Source organism: Seriola lalandi, unplaced genomic scaffold, assembly GCF_002814215.2.
Source record: "Seriola lalandi dorsalis isolate HSWRI2012SDOR001 ecotype SW California unplaced genomic scaffold, Sedor1 jcf7180002054676, whole genome shotgun sequence".
Classification (NCBI taxonomy): Eukaryota; Metazoa; Chordata; class Actinopteri; order Carangiformes; family Carangidae; genus Seriola; species Seriola lalandi.
The window spans coordinates 61355-80460 of record NW_019525229.1 but is presented as its reverse complement, the minus strand read 5'-3'; the positions used below and the strand labels follow the sequence as shown (position 1 = coordinate 80460).

The 19106-nt window shown below is 40.3% G+C and overlaps 2 protein-coding genes across 6 annotated transcripts; both read left to right on the top strand.

Moving 5' to 3' along the window:
* Positions 1 to 11: 11 nt before the first annotated feature.
* rpgrip1 (RPGR interacting protein 1) lies at positions 12 to 11650 on the top strand. Of its 5 annotated transcripts, none has more exons than XM_087178102.1 (31): positions 12 to 149; positions 903 to 1113; positions 1718 to 1771; positions 1929 to 2046; positions 2247 to 2452; positions 2561 to 2663; positions 2988 to 3128; positions 3398 to 3503; positions 3598 to 3621; positions 3742 to 3888; positions 4024 to 4097; positions 4391 to 4605; positions 4840 to 4925; positions 5059 to 5109; positions 5195 to 5374; positions 5563 to 5680; positions 5878 to 6041; positions 6140 to 6485; positions 6691 to 6851; positions 7178 to 7410; positions 7586 to 7701; positions 7938 to 8146; positions 8441 to 8497; positions 8593 to 8768; positions 9102 to 9180; positions 9345 to 9411; positions 9692 to 9786; positions 10001 to 10190; positions 10280 to 10364; positions 10476 to 10603; positions 11272 to 11650. In XM_087178102.1, exons 2-31 carry the CDS (start codon positions 1026 to 1028, stop codon positions 11508 to 11510), a joined length of 4056 nt encoding a protein of 1351 aa, XP_087034228.1. In that variant the 5' UTR covers positions 12 to 149; positions 903 to 1025; the 3' UTR covers positions 11511 to 11650. The 5 variants fall into 5 exon arrangements, with proteins under 5 accessions (XP_087034228.1, XP_087034229.1, XP_087034225.1 ...); XM_087178103.1 differs by having other exon boundaries at positions 1926 to 2046; positions 2991 to 3128; XM_087178099.1 differs by having other exon boundaries at positions 1926 to 2046.
* Positions 11651 to 12665: 1015 nt separating this feature from the next.
* fam113 (family with sequence similarity 113) lies at positions 12666 to 19056 on the top strand. The gene is made up of 10 exons (XM_023421739.2): positions 12666 to 12709; positions 13191 to 13272; positions 13544 to 13623; positions 13979 to 14211; positions 14776 to 14926; positions 15951 to 16197; positions 16719 to 16775; positions 17217 to 17282; positions 18169 to 18378; positions 18574 to 19056. The coding sequence occupies exons 1-10, from the start codon at positions 12692 to 12694 to the stop codon at positions 18720 to 18722; spliced, it is 1293 nt and encodes a 430-aa protein (XP_023277507.1). The 5' UTR covers positions 12666 to 12691; the 3' UTR covers positions 18723 to 19056.
* Positions 19057 to 19106: the final 50 nt, after the last annotated feature.

The window sequence follows — 19106 nt, the reverse complement described above, 5'->3', positions numbered from 1 at the left end:
CAGGCTACAGGCTAGATTCTACAACCTGACGGTTGCTAATCAGATTACTACAGAGACGAGATTAGCCCCAAGGCAGATGGAGCACTGAGGCAGACTTCAAGACTGAGTCTTGGGAGGAGGAATTATACACAGATAGTGGACACTCACAGGTATGTCACTGAACTAAATACATGCACACAAACACAAAGTCATTGCTAGTAATCATTTAACACTGTTGTAAATTGCTGAGAGAATTTCAACCAGGAGACATCTGTAATGACTGAGATAAAAGTGGCTGTAAAAGAAGAGAGAAGGGTGGAAGGGATGAAGAGGGATTAAAACTGATATCATGTAAGCACAGGGCGGAGACACACATCTAGAGAGCCTACAGATTACAATGGACACCAGGCGAAACCAGGAATGCTATACATTTCTTCACTAGAGGTAAACTTACTTTAGAAGGCCAGCTAAAAAGGGTAAGTTGAATTTTTAGATAATATAGTTTTTAGTGTTTAGTGTAGGAGGGAATATCAAAATGTCCCACTGTCCGACCAGTATAATGCCTACTGTTAATCACTAACTGTACATCAGTGTAGACCTTGAAACAGCTAATTGCCAAAAGACATCATTTAAAATAAAAGTATAATAAAGCTAAAACTGTTGCCATTTTGACAACTTTGTTTAAAAGTTCATCTCTGTATGTTGTGTAATGGAAGGTATTTCTGCCAGCAGCCTGGATCTAAATTAATCCCCACAGTGAAGCAAGTGTTGAAATAAAGAATTAATTCACCACAATGTCAAAAAACTACCACTAATTGCTAATATTTTAAGGCTCTCTAGTAATGTGTTTTTCTCTTTTTTCTCTGTTGTGCCTCAGTCATAAGAATCTTTAATAAAAAAAGTATTTTTCATCCACATTCCAGTTTGTCACTTCACCTGGATGCAGACCAGTGAACCAGCAGTCAATATCAGTGTGACATGTTTGCTGTTGTGACTTTTCGAAGACTGGACCTTTCTTACTGTCTGAGTCGGAGTGGAGAGCTGTGATGTCGCCAGTCATGGATGAGACAGCCGGAGATCTCCCAGTCAGAGATGTGGGAATGATGAGGGGGGGGCTTATGCCAACTATCCCAGGTGTGTGTGTGCAATGGTAACATTTTCTATGTATTAACAACAGAGATCATAGGCAAAGAAATTAAAAATGAATTTTGGGAGATATGTCCATCGAGAAATGACAAAATAAAGATGAAGATAGCTGGTTGAGACTGGCTATTTATTAGTTTGTACTGGTTAAAATCCTCATTGTTTTAGTTGGGCTTTCATTTAATTCATTTTAAACATTAAATATCATGAACTCAATTTGATTGTGAATGAATTTTAGGAGACCAATTTTTTAATTCATATGTGCAATCACTTATCATGAAGTATCATATGGAAAAAAAAGCCAATATCATCAACAAAACCATTAGAACCTGTCAGATTTTAATATTAACAAACATATATAATGCAGATGTTTTAGCACAGAGCAACAGAGCTGATGATCTGCTGGAGATATAAATTATCTACATCCTAATCAAAATATTAAGAATAGTCATTAATATTGAGAGTGGGGGTTAGGACTGGGGGTTGATACTCTAGGTTTTTGTGAATTGTGCAATAAATGTGAATTTGTTTACATTTGTGTGTCTGTAAATACAACTGTGTCTGTAAATGTCACCACCCTGCTGCTTTTCCCCAGACACAGTACGTGATGTGAAGCAATGGAAGAAGCATCATGTCATGAAGACTAAAGGTAAAATCCACTTTACAAAACGAATCCTGTTGGATTCCAACTTTCAGACCTTCGATGGAAAGCATACAATATATAAGCAACTGCTTCTGCATCAAACATGCAAAGTGAGAAAGTGTTTTTCTGTGTTTTTGGCCACTTCTCTCCCTCTCTCCAGTAGATCCTCAGCGCCTGTTTCGGTTTCCTAGAGAGCACCTTGAGGACCTGTGTCTGCGACTGCAGGAGGAGAACAGTGTGCTGAGGCAACACTCACGTACACAGGAGCAGAGGCTACGCAGGTAAGACACATTAACACAGAAACATTGAAACACATTCTAATGACTACACCTAATACCAGACATATGGGCCAATGAGAGCACATCCATTGCATCTCAGTTATTACGGATCTTCATCTTTGTTGCAGTATGTTATTCAGAGAGATATATGATAAAGACAAAGGCCCTAATAAGGCTGATTTAACTCCCCCTCCTTGTCCCAGGATGTCCACCAGACTGATGCGCCTTCGTCAGGCCCGTCCTGGTTCTAGTGGTGTGAAGGACAGGGACATGGAGGACACCATACAGGAGCTGGAAGCTTGTGTGGCTATGCTGGAGAGCCAGAAAGGGGTGCTACAGAACAAACTTAGCCTGGCTAAGCAGCATATCATGGACCTGGGTGGACGCACAACATACAGGTTCAGCAAAGGTTTGTGTGTGTTGTGGAAAAAATCTAGCATGTAAATAGAGGCCAGGATGACTACTGCTTCCTCTTCCATCTCTGACTTTACTCGTCTCTTTCTCTTCTTCTTGACAGGTAAAAGTATGGAAGTGGAGGGTGCAGTCAGGAGGGCAGCCCAGACAGCCCCACCCCGCTACGGCCCCATGATGGAAGACAGCAGGGCAGAGATGGAGAGATTGTAAGTTTCTAGTGCGTAATATATTGGATGACCAAAACAGAAATTCTTAAAGAGACTCTCTCTGCTCAGGACTGTGAGTAAATATCTGCCTATGGATCAATTCAATAGCTCCATAAAATTTCAGAGTGCAATATCACCAGTGTCCTGCCAAAGCCTCAAACTGCTTTACTTGTGATTACACTCTCATCAGCTCCTATCTACACAATACAAGGAAAACCAGAAAATTGTCATCTCATCATTCTCCCTTCTTCCCACTACCTGTGTTTGTCCTCTGTCCCAACTCCCCCATGCCCCCACCTTGACCTCACCACCTCTCCCATCCAGCAGGTCCGGTTTGACAGAGCAGGTGAGGGTGGCAGAGCTGGAGCTGACTGCCCAGGCCCTCAGAGACACACTGAGAGAGAAAGAGAAAGAGATAGAAGGAACCGCGAGAGAGATGAGGAAGCATCAGTCAGACAGACACAGGTGGCTACATCAGAAATATCACTGCCACTAATATTACTATTACTACTTACTACTATTATTATTACTACTTCTACCAATGTTACTCCAGTTTTCTCAAGTAGATTTTTAAAACTTGATTTATACAATAAGTAAAATATTACTGAAGTAGCACCTTCTCATCTTCATTGCAGTGCTCTTTCCACCAGTAGCCACTCTTACTGCAGCTACTGCTACAACTACTTGTACAACAACAATATAAATAAAATATTACATTTTCATTTTCCTGTCAGGATAACTATCAGAGAGAACATGGATCTGATTCGTCTACAAAAGCAGCTTTCAGACAAGAGCACCGCCCTGAGAGTTACACAGCAAAAGTTCAAGGACCTGCAAGAAGTAAGACTTCTGTCAGCCATTTATTCTGTACATAAGTTGTTTATTCTTCTCTTACTAATTTTGTTTCTTTCTTTCTTTCTTTCTGTCTTTACAGGCATATGAGAATCAGCTGGAAGAGGTGGAAACCTTGTCACAAACAAAGATCAATGAATACATTGAATATGTTACTACATGAGTAAGGACTCATAGATTAGTTTTTGGTCATATACATTTTGACTGTGTAATGTTTTCACCCCAGAGTCAGAGATCACTGAGGGAAAGCCAGGGTGCTCTGCTGGAGAAAGTGGAGGAGCTGACTGAACAGCTGAAGCAGGAGAGACAGAGAGCGCTGGCACTGGAGGGGCATCTTACCTCTGCTACCCTGTCTCTACAGACTCTGGACAAGGTACTGCATCTGTATGTGCATGTATAGATTACAACTTAGAGAGAAAACCACAGATGATAGTGAGGGGCAGAAGTTTCATCATAAAAGACTAGAGAGCATGTAAGAAATATATTCATTTCATTCATCTTGTTTCAGCTACAGGAGAGGATATCAGACCTGGAGGGAGAGAGGGATCTGATAAAAGAAAACTATGACACTCTACTAGAGAGGTAAGAGTTAAGGTCCTCTTGCAAAACAGTCTCTAAGATGTAATGGACCACATTAATTAGGAGGCCAGACGGATAAAATCTTTGCCTCTCTGGAAAATATAGATAAGGATGCATGCTGTCAAGAGCACATGAAACTTCAGAATTGGCTTGGCTTGGTTTGACAGCTATGAATTCTTGTTACATCTTAAATGACGATATCAAATCAATACTACTGATTTAAAAAGGTGAATATTACAAAATGTTACAATATAACACATTACATGTTGTAAATACCTGCTTGTTCTCTTTCCTAGTACTTTATCTGCCAACCATGATGGCCATGTGGAAAGACATAGCGAGGTGGTCCGGAGGAGTGAGGATGTGGGGGAAAACCTCAGCAGGCTGGATATCCGGAGAGTGGAGGAAATGCTGACAGCAGAGAGGGAGCAGAGAGGCAGAATGGAGCTGGACAAAGAGAAACTGAGACAAGAAAAGGACATGTTAGAGGAGCAGAGAGACAGAGAAAGAGGTAGGAGTCTCAGCATGTTGCCGCTGCATCTGCTGCAGTTTGATGAAAAAAATTGATTTGGAAATAATCAATGAAGATTCACTGTTGAAGATACATTTTGACAACACCTGAAACACCTGTCTTCTGCTACAAAAAGCAAATAGATTCCCTAAATAGAAACTTAGGACAACAAATAAATGTACAATCTCACTTATTTATTTCTATGTCCTGTGATGTTTTCTGTGATGATGAAAGACAAACGAGAGCATCTAGAACGGGAGGTTCTCCAGTACAGAGAGCAGGTCTCTGCTCTGCAGGACAGACTGGACTCGGTCACTAAGGTCAGAGATGAAGAACTGAATAATATACTCCTGAACAGCTGATTCACACATCTGTCTGTGTTTTCTGTGTGTTATCTTGCTTTTGGCACATATCCTGACACAGTTATGATCCTCTCTTTTTCCTCTCTTCTAGGAATTTGACATGAGTGTTGAGGAGCTTAGTGAAACTCTTGTTCAGATCAAGGTTTGTAGTCTCTTGTAGCTCACTGCTTTAAGTGACTAAATAAATTGCTTTCAAATTTTCTGTTATGCTCTCCCTCCAATTACAGGCATTTAGGATGCAGCAGGAGAGCAGAGAGGGTCTGCGTTTCCTCTGGGCTGATGGGAAGGTGGAGGATGCACCTCATGAGCTGGTAAACATCCAGGCATCGCATGCTGAGGCTGTGCTTGAGTTACAGAAAACCAGAAACCTTCTACTGCTGGAGCACCGAATCAGTAAAGACCTGCAGGTACATAGACTGACTGAGTTGAAAGCAGGAACAGAGAGAGTGTGTGTGTAAATATATAGAGTAAATATGAAGAGAGTCTTCCTGATTGGAACTTCACACAATACTGAATTACAGGCATCACTGATAGTGTTGTCATTCCTATCATCAATTTTCTCTCAGTTTTTTCTCTTCCCCATTTTAACCCGAAGGAAGAGTTGAACACGGTCAGCCAGAGGATGGAGAGAGAGAGGGAGGAGAGCAGGAGGAGGATGGCAGAGAAAGACAAACTTTTATCAAAAAGAGCTCTTCAGATCAACACTCTGCAAGGTATGAACAACAGTAACAGCAAAGGCAAGATCACCCTGTATCATAAAGAATAACGTTCAGAATGAAGTACTCTTTTTGTAATCTTATTCAGACATTGATTGGTATGCAGGTTTGTTTAGAACACAACTGGGTAGGTAGCATTAGTGAAAAAGTGCTCCCTTCAGAATCTCTAACCTTTATGTCTTTGTACTCAAAAGCTCAGTTGAAAGAGTTAGCATACAGCCCCAGGAACTACAAACGGACCATACCAATACAGTACACCTGGCCAGCAGGAGATCAGGAAGTGGTACAGCCCATTGAAGACGACATGTCTTTTTCTCAGCTGAGAGCTGGGGAGTCCTTGCTGGAGATCCACCTTAGGGTGAAAACTCAGACCTTGTATCTGAACAATTTTTTTATCCTAAATAATTCCACGCAAGTCTCCCAGGAAGCTGATATCTGCTGTTTTTGCTCCTCCAGGGTGCCACCTTCACCCCAGCAGGGCTTCGGATTATGGGCAGGCTCCATGCAGGAGTGGACAGCAGCGAGGACATTGTGACCTTCTGCACCTACAGCCTCCTGGACTTTGAGGTGCACTCCACTCCTCTTGTTTCAGGCAGTCAGCCCAACTACGGCTTCACGTCCCGCTACGCTCTAACAGCCCGCGATCTGGGCAAGTTGGGAGGTCAGGGGTCAAGGGTCAGAGTGGAGCTCCACCAGGCAGTAGGAGGGGTCAGATTTGTGACACATGGAAGTGGGCAGATGTCTCTCATGGGTGCCATGGAGAGGAGAGGGGAGCATATCGCTGGACGTGTCAGTATCACAGGTAAGTCATTTCAGACACCTAAACCTAATACAGAAGGTGATGCTTCTTCACCTGCACACAGTCTGTTAACATTTTTATAATATGAAAATATTATATATCTTAAAAGCCTACTTATTAACTGTCTTTGGTAGACTCTATTGGTGTGAAAAATACAGGCATCAACTCATATCAGACACATATCTGTCTTTCTCTGTCTCTCTCTAAGGCCCTGAAGCTGAAATTGTCGGTGTTGTGGATTTCTGGGTGCGCCTGTTCCCTCCTGCAGAGCCCATGGACATTTTGGTAGAGAAACAGGCTGAAAGGAGAACAGTGACACAGAGGAGTCCTGTGCAGATCTCTTATGGCTGGCAAGACAGAATTCATGAGGTAAGACGGAGACGATAAGTTCTAAACAAAATACATATTTTTCTACTTATCTTGCAATAAAAGTAGTTTTGGTTATGTTTCCCCCCAGTTTGTGACAGTTTGTCATGCCTAGTCTTGCTGCTGCATACAGTTGCCTTTCTAAGGACAAAAAAGTTGTACTGATTTGAATTTAACTGTATTGGAGTGGAGGAGATATCTAAAATTCCCAGGGCACAAAACCAAAACCATATGCATGGCCAGATAGATATGTTTTTTAGTGACTAGGATGTTCTGCTTCTAAGCCTGTACAGGACTTGTCTTTATGACCTAATTTTTAATTATGACAGGAGTTACATGACTACGGTCGAGGGATCCCCAATGAGTTGGCGGTTATGTTGGAGCGCTGTGTGGGTCTTAATGCTCGCTGGCCAGGACTACTTCCTGATGCCTACCTGACCTACAGGTTCTATGACCTGCCGCCTCACGTCTCTCAAACAGTCCAGTGCACTGCTGACCCGGTGTTCAATGATAGCACCAGCTACCCACTAGCAGTAACAGCTGATGTGTTGCACTACTTGAGGTATGTTGTATATTTTTGAGTTGAAGTTGCCCATAATTGCAAGGTCTTGGCCCAAATTCATGAATATCATAGAAAATATATGAATATCTTATTATATTCTTATATTCGTATAATGTTAACTATTATTTTAATGCAGTAACCCCTGCTAATACTAAAAGGATTTATCTCTACCCAGGTCTAGTAGTCTTTGGGTGTATATGTTTGATGACAGCGATGACCAGATACCACCAACCTATCTGGCCAAGACGCCCATCCCTCTGCGAGCCCTGGCTACAGGCAGGGAGATCAGAGGTGAGGGAGAGAGAAAAATAGAATAAATACTTACCAGTAATAGTAACAGCATTCATCTCTCTGGCATCAGGTTAGATGAAGGTGGATGCCAACATGTTGTTTTTGCAGTTGCATCACATGTTTAATTAAAAGGACTAATAATTACAGAGGGACTAAAGGGCAAATGATCCTTCTCGATAAGTTGATCTTAAACGACCCACTCAATAGTTTGGAAATGTTTCTCTCTTTCCCGCCAGGTGACTATGTTTTGAGGGATCCAGCCGGTGGACCTCGGGGCATGGTCAGAGTCCTCATAAAATGGAAGTACCCCTTCCAGCCACCGGGGGATGACTTGCTGGGTAGACAGGGAAGACAGGACAGACCAACAGAAAGCACTGAGAGGGAGGAGAGGAGCAGAAAAGAGGCTGAGGTGTCACAGAGGCCCATAGCCAAGCCCAGAGTGAAGGTCATTTTTAATTCTGCTGTGTCTAAAAAATTGGAAATTACGAGTAATGATCTCAGGAACTGTACATGTATTTTATGGTCATTTGTCTAAAGAGTGTCTGAAGTGATAAAAAGCAATGACAACCTCAAACCCCCTGAAAGCTAAAAATGTATTTCTAAGGAGCTCTCTGTTTATTGACATTATGTCATGGAACTTCTGGGTGAAGAACTCTGAATGTGTAAATGCTAAAATGCATATTCAAACATACCCCCAGATCACTAGCTTGATTCCTGTTTTTCTTTGCCTTTGCCACAGACTCAGCTACTTGAGCCAAGAGAAACCAAAGCAGTGCAGAAAGAGACAAAAGCCTGGGTAAAGCTTATGCACATAAAAAAGTAGAAATATTCACAGCTGGACTGTGTGTTATTATAATTATTTTGTTTACTAGCATGTTCATCTCTCTACAGCCTCGGCCTCCAACAAATGTACGACCAGAGGAAACCACCTCCGTGAAACCTGTAGCCACTCGTCAGTCCACAGCCAGGAAGAGATCCACTAAGAGGTCACCTGCCCTTTACCAAGGCACACCCCGTCTGACACCTGAGCCAAGACTGACCACACCCTCTCATTTGCCAACCAGAAAGCAAGTTGTTGATTTTTTTTTATTTTTTTAAATCCACACAGTTATCTTGTTATTATCATGGCTGATGTTCTTAAAGATGAGGGAGTGTTAAATTATTATGTTGAAGGATGAAAAAGGAAATAGGATCCTCATCAGGCCAACTGTCATAAAAAGTGAAAAAAAAAATTTAATTGTTAGAAACAATTCAACGTAAACCAACCCAGACATTCGAAATATATGATTAAATGTGTTTACTCTCTTTCTTCTAATTTTCACCTCTACTAAAAATGTTTTTAAGATTAATTAGGATTAAAATAATGAAAACATAATGAAAAAATTGTAATCTAATTCAAGATCTTCAGAAGGAATGTCTCCCAGACAATCAACAGCCACACTGTCAAGGAAAAGCTCTGCCAGCGATGCCAGGACTCAGGTAGGAGATCATTCACTGGTAGAGTTATTTTCATGGAAAATAAATACAAATATCATAAAACTGTGTTGTGGAAAGAGAAGCAAGAGTAGAGGAGAGTAGAAATTAGAAAACGCCAATTGAAAACTGGCTGGTGCATGGGCTCGTATTTCATTTCTTCTTCTCAGGATCTTCTCTCTGTGGATCAGATGTCAGTGGATGAAGAGGGGGAAGAAAAGGGGAGGAGAGAGAGTGGTAACTATTCACATACACATAATAGGCTTATAAACACCTGCCTTGAGTTTCTCTCAGTAATTTGAACCCTCACTCTGCCATTGTTTATAGAAGCAACAAAAAACATCTAATAACCCATTTGACCTCAAACACTTAATAAAATATAGACATTTGTTATAAAATATGCATGAAGAAACACATATGGAGCTGTCACGTACTGACAGGGCTTCAATTTTGAGCTCAGTCAAACGATTTAAAATGGAATAAATCCAGTTCTTGTGTGTTTTTTTTCACTACACAGCTTCTTCAGGAGACAGTGAAGCCCCTGAGTCTTCACAGTCAAGTTCATCACAAAGCGACATTATCATCATTCCACCTAAACGAAAAATCAGAAAGGTACAAGTAACTGTGTTAGTGAGGAAAATGGGAAAATGTGGACAAAAGAGAAGAAGACAAAAAAAGACAAAAGAGGGAAAACTTAAGCATTGCATTGTCTTATCATCTGTACATCTTTGGATGTAGTGTAAGTTTGACTTTTCATTTTAAATGAACTGGTCAAAAGGTATGATATATATATATATATATATATATATATTTCATTGCGTTTCAGGGAGACAAGCTGAGAGTCGAGATTCTGTCCCTGACATTTGAGCCGTCCTCACATGTGGCGCTGGATGAGTCAGTGCAGCGTGTTTATGTGGAATACCGGCTGCTGGGCATCCCCATGGAGACAACAGAAACACCCATGTCCCTCCGCAAACCCACAGAGGGGGAGGAGGTTCACTACAACTTCACGCGAGGTGAGAGTTGGTGAGCTCTTTATGTTTCTATAAGGTTTTGTTTTCATAGCTCCTTTATACACACCAAATCTCTCTCTTGTGTCTCTCAGTGATCTATGTGGATAGTTCACGGTCAGCTCCACTCAGACAGTATCTTTACACCATGCTGGAGGGCACTGACCCCAACCAGGGCAGGTAGTATCATTTATTTAGGTTTTTTATTTGTGTGTAATCTTACACATTATTTCTCTTATCTTTATGTCTGTAGCCCCAAACCAAAAACAGCATGTCTGTGTCTCATGGCAGGTTAAAGTTCACAGTGGTCAGTGAGCCGATGGATGATGATGAAGAGTGCGTGGATGTCGGACACGCTTTTTTGGACTTACAAGAATTGCTGCTTACAGGGAACGATGTTATTGAACAACAAATTGACAGTAAGTATTGCTAGTGCGCGATACATTTACTCTTTTTTGAGTGGAGAACAAAAGGAAAAGCTCACACTATTAGCAATGTTTCACTCCTCAGTCCATCATCTGGTAAAACTCATCAGGTCGGATTTTGCCTTTTCTTCTTTAGTTATTATTTTTTTGAACCTACACATCTGTTATTGAGACTTTAAAGTGTGAAAGGACTTGTGTAATTATGCAAAAAAGTGAAAACTATGTTGGGTGTGTTTTTCTATGGGCTACCATAATTGATCCCTCTGAATTAAAATACTAAAACTCTTTAAACTAATTAAAGCAACAGTAATGAACTTGTGCAACCCAGAAAGTTGATACCACTTTCATTTATCCATGTCCAATATTTTCTTTTTGCATGCCATAGCTTTGATTATTTCATACTTGATTATTAATGAAAACTCATTAGCACGCTGCTCAACAAACTGTATAGATAGTGAAAAGAAAGAGGTGTGCTTTGGTACCATAGTAAGCATTGGTAAAAGCAGTGAATTTGAAGAATTTGTACAATATTGTGTACATTTATCATTACCCTACTTCAGATTCAGGCTGTGGCAGATGGTCTTTCATATTCCTGCTTTGATAATGTGTAAAAATATGGAGTTTTCTGAGTTTTTCTTCCTCTGTGTTTCTGTTCCCCCCAGTCATGAGTATGGATGAAGACAAGGAGGTGATAGGAAATCTGAAAGTGTCTCTAGAAGCAGCAAAAGCTCTGACTGGGATATATCAGGAGTTTCACCAGAAAACTGAGATCAAGAGAGAAGACAAGACGGATGAAGAAGAAGAGGAGGAGGAGGAGGAGGAGAAGAAGGAAGAGGAGGCTCAAGGGGAGGAGAAGAAAAAGGAAGTGATAGATTATGATGATGACAGTGATTTTTACTGAACATAAAAAGTATGAGATGAAGAGATAAGTTGTGTTCTGTATGAAACAGTTTTGAGTGCATAAAGGACCCGTTCTTCTCCTGTTTGTAGCCTCTTCTACAAATCAAAAGCAATATAATAAAGAGTAATGTTTGAAAGGCATTTGAGGCTGTTCTTTTAAGATTATTTACATATTTTATAAATTTCATGTCCAGTTCTCTCCATCGCCCAATTCATCTTATACATTCTTATCATATATCTTTTTGACAATATCTTTCTGTTGTTGAGTTTATGTATAAGCTCCTATTTTTGAGAAAGGTCTCCCTGAGCCAGAGTGGTGCTAAACTGACAATGATCTTTACACCTGATAACATGTCACTTCAGGAATATGTTATCTGAGGCGCTTGATGACACACATGGAGTTCTTCACCATCTTAAACTGTGGGTTAGCTTGTTAATTGGTGTTTAATCAAACTACCACAAACTAACATTGAAACAATGAAACAAACATACAGTAAACCTGGGCTCACTTATTTTTATTCCAGCACAGGAGTACTGGTTGAGCCCTGGGCATATAATTGAGCCTGAAGGGAACTTGGGCCTTGAGGGTTTTGATGGTAATCTGAAAAACAATTAGCAAACAATCCAATCATTGCTTGTGCTTTCCCGGATGAAGCCTTTTTTCCAGGTGGTTAAACTACGGATGTGGTCGTAGTCATGCTTACTTGCTTACTAATTAGTAGTTCGTTTTATAGTAGTAGTAGTAGTTTAAATAATATGTTCTCAACAGTCTGGACAATTCATTTAAGTTCCACAAATAAGAATTAAAAAATTAAATAAAAATAAAAAATCAATTAAGAAGTGCGTTCATGATCTGCAACAATGAGACAAAAATTGGCATCATTAAATGCGTGGAGCTACTTAACATTTTCAAATACATTTTTTCCATATCAGTATACAAAGGGTTGCTGGATTCTTTTATATATTTAACTTAGATAAAAACAACATTAGAAAAGCAAATAAACTTTTTGAGAGATCTTTAGTGGACTACACACAGATGTTCCTGACAGCGAGACCACCAATTGCGGAGGTCCGCCATATTGTTTGTAGCCAGATGCCAAAGCGCGCCTGAAAATTGTGAAATTTCCCACACGCATTAAAAGCGTCATCTAATTGGATACACCTGTGTACATCGGAATAGTGATGGAGTCGAAGAGTACTGTAAGTTACAACTTCTGCGTTTTAGTGACAAAGTGAAATCATTTCAATTGCTTTAGCCCCATTGAGTTGTGAAACAACTTCACAAGTAGAGCCAGGGGTCGGTTGGTGAGGATATTGTGGGTTTGGGTCCGTGAATCAAAAACGTCCGGACTAACGTTAGCTAGCTTTGAAAACAAACTGCTAACAGTAGGATGATTTCGAAACGGTTAGCGTTATTAGGTAGTTTCATCTGGGAAATACATCCACACTTTTCCTATACATTCAACAGTGATAAGTATTTCTCTAAATGTATTTCAACACTAGAGATAACAGAGTTCATTAGTATGCTAAAGCTAATTAAGTATGGGAATTTGTGAATTTAATGTCTTGGCCACCTAAGAAACTCTGTAGCCTGGTGTTATCCCTCCTGTAAAGCACTCATGGCATGGACCTCTGACTTTCACAGTATTTGGATGAAAAAAAAAGGTTTTGTATTTAACAGAAGGAGATAATGAAGTGCGTGAGCCACCAGCAGGCCAGCCAGCTGCTCCATAACAAGTTCATTGTGGTTCTGGGAGACTCCAGTAAGTAGCAGTCAAATTCACTCTCTCATTCAAATAATGTTTTAACAGGTATGCATGTTAAGGTATGCATATGAAAAGTTTGCAGCAAACGAGATTGTGACCCATGCAAATGATTATTCTTGCTCTTGAATGAACTGTCAGGCAGATACAAATGCACCAGTTTGTGAATTTATATACTACCTGTAGGCGCCCTGTGTTAAAATGCTGGGTTGTGAACATGGATCAACTTGTCACACTGCCAGTTTTGTAACTATGTGTATTTCCTCCCCAGTTCAGCGGTCTGTATACAAGGACCTTGTTCTGCTGATACAGAAGGAGAAATATCTCACGTTAAGACAACTCAAGAGTAAGGCAAGGACTAACATTTACCAGGTTTACATACTGATATAAAGAAGAAGAGCTGGAAGCACTGGTATCAAAGAAATGTGTATGTTGCTTTGGAAAAAAGTATCTGCCAACTGAATAAATCATGACATGAATATTTTTGTTTTTTATTTTAAGCTTTAATCTCAAAGAACTCAGTGTAGCAACATCTCCACTTGAACTTAAAGATCTTTTTTTGTTTATCATGAGACTTGTTCTCAGTTGTTCGTCTCAGTACAAAAATTCAGATTTCTTTCATTTCTGTAAAGATGGCTTGTGTTTCTTCTTTGTTTTATTTTGGTCCTGTTGTCCTCACTTTAACATCTATCTTCATCTTTTTCAGGGGGAGATGAGCTTTGAACAGGACTGTCTGGTAGAAGGGGGCTGTCTAAGCCAAATGCACAATGGAACACAGTACCGAGAGGTTCGGCAATTTCAGTCGGCCCACCACCTGATCCGCTTCTACTTTGTGACACGCATCTACTCTCGCTACATGCAGAGCATCCTAGATGACTTCTGCCACGGCTTGAAACCAGATGTAGTCATTGTCAACTCCTGCGTTTGGGACATTTCAAGGTGGTTAGATAAAAGAGTAACTATTAATGGTACTAGCAGTACTAATTACCTTGCTATTCATTTGATATTGTAAAAATATGACGTGGTCTTTAAGCAGCCACTGTACTGTAAGTTAAAATGGTGAGATGGGTTAAGGGGCAAGACCAACAAGACCTGCTGCAATTTCCAGCTGTTTGCATGTGGAGGCACTTGACTTTGTTGGCTTGCGGATGGTGAGCTATCTGAGCAAGTTCATGGACTAAAGGTGTGTTTTGATTGGCAAAAACTTTTTTTTACATTTCCCAAACAGTGTGATAGAAGTCAAATGTATAGATTTCTCTAACAGTGAAGCTGACGGAGTTGTGGGTGGATGTGTGGATGGGTGGTTTCTACAATTGTAGAATTGGTGGTGGCTGTAAACAGCTTCCATAGACTTGATGCTTGATGAGTCAAACCCACATTTAAGAGGGAGAGCGGTGGCAGAGGACAATGAATGTGTTTAGATTTGTGACACAATGAATTTGTTTAGATTTAAACCCCAGTTTGATAAGCTTGATATTAAAGTTGTTTTTCTCTGGTTTGTAGATACAATTCCTCTTGGATTGATGACTACAAGAAGAACCTATATACGTTCTTTGATGAGCTGAGAACCATTCTGCCTGAGGAATCCCTGGTCATATGGAACCTCACTATGCCGTTAGCAGAGAAGATCAAAGGTGGTTTCTTGGTGCCTGAGGTACATCGTCCCCAAAGAACTATATTATAAATTGAATTGGAACTATGAGCTTGTTGGGTCATAAAATATCTAAAATATCTCTTACACCCTCTTGCTTGGAATTCACATCCGATGCAAGACAGCAGTGGTACGTAAGTGCTGCTGAAACGTACATTCATTCAATCAATCCACACTGAGTCTGACCACAGTAGCAGTGTCACTGTCTCAGTCTCAGAACCAGCTGTCCTGTCAGCAGCACAACAGACAACAGGTGGACAAATTTCACCAGGCTGAGTATCATCAGAAATTCAACTGACAAATAGAGAAGATTACAAAAAAATAATTGTTTTTATTTACTGATTATCATTTTAGTTGGACTAAACTGAGTGCCTGATGTAAAACTTGTAACTTCATAGTAAAACAGGGATCATTATAGATTTAGTTAATACATTAACTACATATGGACAAAAGGAGATTTGTGATTTAAACAGGTGCCTGTGGATTTCAAACTAGTGATGCATTAAGCCAGGTTGCATCACTGAAACGGAAGGAAGTTGACTTTTGTTTTATATTCAGTATATTTTTATTATTTTTTTCAATAAGCTTATTACCCTGCATTGTGTCCAGACTACTGCTGCTCTTCCAGCCAGAGTTCAATCTGATTAAACTTGAGGCTGTACAGTGTCCAGCTGGTGTGAGAGAGGGTTGAGATTGACCTCATTCAGGAAATACTGTTTTCTTTTGTATTGTTTTATACCTGCAGCTGAAATTAATACAAGCAGGAGAGAAGGCAGAGAAGGAGAGATGCGTGTAAGGACAGTGACAGAGGTTAAGGACAGGTTTTCAAAATGTTTGAAAAGCTGTTTAATTTACTGGACTGCTGTTGATAACCCTCTAGCCGTGTTACCTCCTGCAGGTTAAATTTTCAACCGTACCCATGCTATTTCCTGTCCCCTCCTGCTCTTGGCCACATAGTGCAAGTATTTCACCAGGCAAATATTTGATGTGACTGCACCATTAGTGCTTTGTCCTCCTTTAACCTCAGATTGAGCACAAGGCCCCCCAGCTGCGTTACGATGTGATCGAAGCAAACTTCTACAGCGGGACTCTGGCTGACACCCACGGGATGGATGTGTTGGACCTCCACTTCCAGTTCCGCTTCTCCCTGCACCATCGTACAAACGATGGAGTCCACTGGAACGCCATTGCCCACCGCAGGATAACCTCCCTGCTGTTGCAGCATGCTGCACAGGCCTGGGGCGTCAGTATGCCCTGTCCACTGAGAGCTGTTGGTGAGGAGGAAGACTGGGAACACTCACACACACACACACAAACAAACAAAAGGAAAAAACAAAGAGGAAGTCCCACTCTAAGACAGGGCTTGTAGTTTTGGCAATAATGCAGTGGTGGTGTGTTTTTTTTGTTTTGTTTTTTTCTTTCCATACTGTATTGTACACTCCTGAACTCTTCAGCTCTGGCAACTATTTCATATACATTCATTACTTCGGTTTTTGTATTTTTTTTGTAATTTTTTGGCCATTTTATGCCTTTATTTGACAGGACAGTGTAGAGAGACAGGAAAAGCAGGGACAGAGAGAAGACAAATGACTTGCAGCAGAGGGTCTGTCCGGTCAGGAGTTGAACAGGGGACTCGCTGCACAGAGCATTTGCACCCATGTGGTATCCGCCCTAATCACTCGGGTATCTGGGTCACCCCTGTATTCAAGACTTTTGTTAGTTTTTATTTTTTATGAATTTTCATTTCATTTATTTAGGTTAACACAAGTCTGTTGTTTTTTTTGTTTTTTTTTAGAAAATACTGATGTCACTGTTAAGCGGCCAGTCTATGGAAATGCTACCAACTCTGCAGGTGAGACATCAGGTGGTGTGTTTTAAAAGGATGATTTCTGCTGTTTTTATTGGTACAGGACAAGGTAATCACAATAACCAGGAGACCTTGTGAAATTGATAAATACTACAAAGTGTTTGGTTTTGGAAAAACTACTTGTTGAATTGTGTATGTTATATCCATCACACTGGACTGCATGAATACTGGAAGTCATACTGGAACTGTCAGGTGGTATCCAAGTACTTCAGAAATAATTGGAGGATTTTAGTGATTTTTAGTAGATTCATATCAATAAAATCCCCAAGCTTAGGTTGATATTCGATTCTCAATTGAATGTCTGCTTTGTTTTTTTCCATCATTTGTTTCTTTAGGCTGTGGTGTGAAAGTAAATTGCAGGAGGTATCAGAACATATTAGCTTTCTGAAATCTGCAGTTTTCTGAGGTTTTCTTCCTTCTTTTTAGGAGTGCGTCAAGTACAGTGTGCCTCTAACTACCCCAACCCTCCTGCCAACTACTTTTCCAGCATGGGTAAGGTTTAAAACAAAGGTTTTTGTGGTTTTTGCTTCATGTCAAGCTGTTGTGTCCTTTATTTGTGTTCAAAAGAACTAGAACTACCACTTCGCTGTTGTATGCCTCCACCAATCAGCCAAGTTGCAGGAAATATGGTCACAATCTCCCTGTCCTGTGTTATAGTGTTGAATAATTGCCAGAAGTGTTTTTGCATAACATGATGTCACAGTGAAGTTGACCCTTGACCATTTGGATATAAATGTCAAAATATCCTATCAGAAATTAATCATAATTAGTCTATGAATTTTTGAGTTATGGCCAAGTATTTAGTGTGGTCAGTTACCGTTGACCACTGAATTCTAATCAGTTTATCTTTGAGTCCAAGTTATGGTTAGCCAGATGTGTTGAAATTCCCTCTGGGTGTTCCTGATATATTGCATTCACAAGAAAGTGAGGTCACCATGACCTTAAACTTTAACTGTTGCCCCACAAAAATCTAATGAGTTCATCTTTGAGCCCAAGTCAATATTTGTGCCAAATTTGAAGAAAATCCCTCAAGGTTTTATTGAGATATCAGATTTAAGATGCAAAAACTGTGTTTTTGAGGTCACTGTGACCTCAAACTTTGACCTTTCCCCATAAAAATGTAATCAGTTCATCACTGAATCGAAGTGAATATTTGTACCAAATTTGAAGAAATTCCCTCATTGCATTATTGAGATATTGCATTCATGAGAATGGGACAAACAGACAGATATAACGCCTGTTGCCGGTGTGGAGGCATAAAAAAAAAACAGCTTTTTTTTTTTTTCTGTCTTTCATCCTCTTCTCACCACTTTCACATTTTGCTTGTTTTTGTCATCCGTGCCCCTGTCCCCTTCCACTCCTGTCCTGTCTTTCACAGAGAGGTACCCAACCAAAAGAAATTACAACAGCTACAGGGAGGAGTTATTCAGCAATTCCCTCCCTTATAAATACTTGAGCTTCGAGGGCCACAACCCGCAGCAGCAGACGTATCGCCATGAGGCTGCTGGAGCTTACAGACCTGCCCTCTCACCGCATCCTTACTCACCAATCCACAGACACAAATATAAACATGGACATGTTGGAAATGGTAAGTGTACAGACATAGCTCTGCAGTGAAAACATACTTTGATGCTTTGGATGTTATACTTGATCATTTCAATACGCATGCTTCTTTTAATATTTGTGTAAACACAGGGCATGTGGGTGATTTTTAACCATTTAATATTGAGTGTCTTTGAGCTGCTATATCCACCCCCATTTACACCTTCTATATGTTTTTCAGGTTTCGACTACAGACCTCCCCACCACTTTGAGCCCTACAATGATCACCATCATAAGTACGTGATGAGGAGCCGACGCAGCAGACACCACTATGCTCCATACACCCATCACAGGTCAAATCATTACTCACATAATAGCCGTTACTACTAAGGTGTTTTACAAGATTGAGACCTGGTCAAATTCCTCTTATCGTGTTATCTTTTTCCATCTCTTGCATCGTCTGCAGTACATTGTTTGTGTTCTAAGTGCTGAACCATATAAAGGCTTGTAACCAGGTGGGAGCATAAAACCTCAAACTGCTGAGTTCACACCCAGATTTTATGTAATTAGTTGAATGTCCTCACACATGCATACATGTTTTTCTTATATTGTAAATCAGTAGTCTTATAGATGTTTAAATTTTCAATTGTTAGTTCGTTTCATTTTTTAAATTCTGCATTTACAATGTATCAAGTGTTGTGTTCTATTAAAGCTGACTAAGATTTCAAGACTACTGTTTTTGGCATATTCTAAAATGAATCACTTATAGTTCTA